The sequence below is a fragment of the Papaver somniferum genome, chromosome 1 (assembly GCF_003573695.1).
Source record: "Papaver somniferum cultivar HN1 chromosome 1, ASM357369v1, whole genome shotgun sequence".
NCBI classification, from domain to species: domain Eukaryota; kingdom Viridiplantae; phylum Streptophyta; class Magnoliopsida; order Ranunculales; family Papaveraceae; genus Papaver; species Papaver somniferum.
The window spans coordinates 179,191,855-179,193,083 of NC_039358.1; the positions used below are offsets into that span (position 1 = coordinate 179,191,855).

At 37.6% G+C, this 1,229-nt stretch overlaps 1 protein-coding gene across 1 annotated transcript; it reads right to left on the bottom strand.

The window, feature by feature from the left end:
• Positions 1-316: 316 nt before the first annotated feature.
• On the bottom strand, positions 317-976 carry LOC113355059 (ATP-dependent DNA helicase PIF1-like). The gene has a single exon (XM_026597884.1). The coding sequence runs from the start codon at positions 974-976 to the stop codon at positions 317-319; it is 660 nt and encodes a 219-aa protein (XP_026453669.1).
• Between the last annotated feature and the right edge of the window lie 253 nt (positions 977-1,229).

Sequence of the window (1,229 nt, forward strand, 5' to 3'; positions counted from 1 at the left end):
CAACACCAGTAAGCGATCCCAACAATGGCTCGCGATAAAATTTATTAGTATTAGATTTTGGGTGGAATTTTTCATTATGATAAAATTGTTTCTTTGAAATTTGAAATTAATTCTTTAGATATTCAGTTATGGTAAAAATATTGAGTTTAATCCTTTTTATTTGTTACAAGTAGAGTGCACGTGCATTGCACTTCGGCGTAATTCGCTATACCATGTTCAGAAAAAATTTGACGCTATAATAAAATGTTTCTCAGCAACATACCAACAGTAAATTTTTTAATTTTTTTCATTTAAAATTACATCAATCAGAAATACATCACCCAACGCTATCATATAATTTCAGAACATCTTGAAAAACAACATTTCTGGTACACGTTCCAGCAATATCTGGAAGAGCCTCATTCTTGACTAATACTTTTGTTGTGATTCTTGAGACTCCCCTGGACAAAGCAACATATAACTGTCCATGACTAAACACATATTCTTGTAGGTAAACACCAACATGTGGTATGGTCTGCCCTTGAGACTTGTTAACAGTTAGGGCAAAACTTGCATGAACTGGAAACTGCTTTCGTGTAAGCTTAAAAGGGAGTTTTGAGTCTTTTGGGGGCTCTATGGGTATCCTCGGAATCAACACTCTCATCCCTGTGCAACTACCTGTAACAATTTCTGCATCGATGAAGTTTGTGAATAGTCTTCGACACAGTAACCTTGTGTCATTACAAAGCCCATACTTTGGATCAAGGTTTCTCAAGAGAATAATTGGAGCACCTATCTTCAGTATACGCTTGTGAGGAGGTAATCCACCTGGAGCAATACTGTTGATAAAATCTTCTGTCCACAAATGCTTGGGGTCATCTGTTACCGTGTTAAAGGAGTGATACACTACCTCGGCTCCAGGGAAAATTTCAATAACTTTCTGATTGAGCTTTTCAACGACGTCATTCTTTGGAATTATCAAGGCTCTCTGACTCATATAAACTTTGTCAAATGCATTCTCTTCGAGTCATGGAAAAACCTCGTCAATCAATCTCCTAACAGCCTGCTCTCCATCCCATTCCAACACGATGTCATCTGGAAGTTTCAGCATGTCTTCCATAACATAGGGCTCAACTCCATCTCCAATGCGAAGCAAGAATTCTGAGAAGTCTGGATCCAACCTTGAACGCATGTTTTCTTTGAGATGAATTACCTTTACATCCTTCCAGAATTTTGCATTGGTTAAGCAT

Coding starts and splice junctions, on each gene's coding strand:
- LOC113355059 (XM_026597884.1), bottom strand. CDS start 976: ATGAGTCAGAGAGCCTTGATAATTCCAAAGAATGACGTCGTTGAAAAG.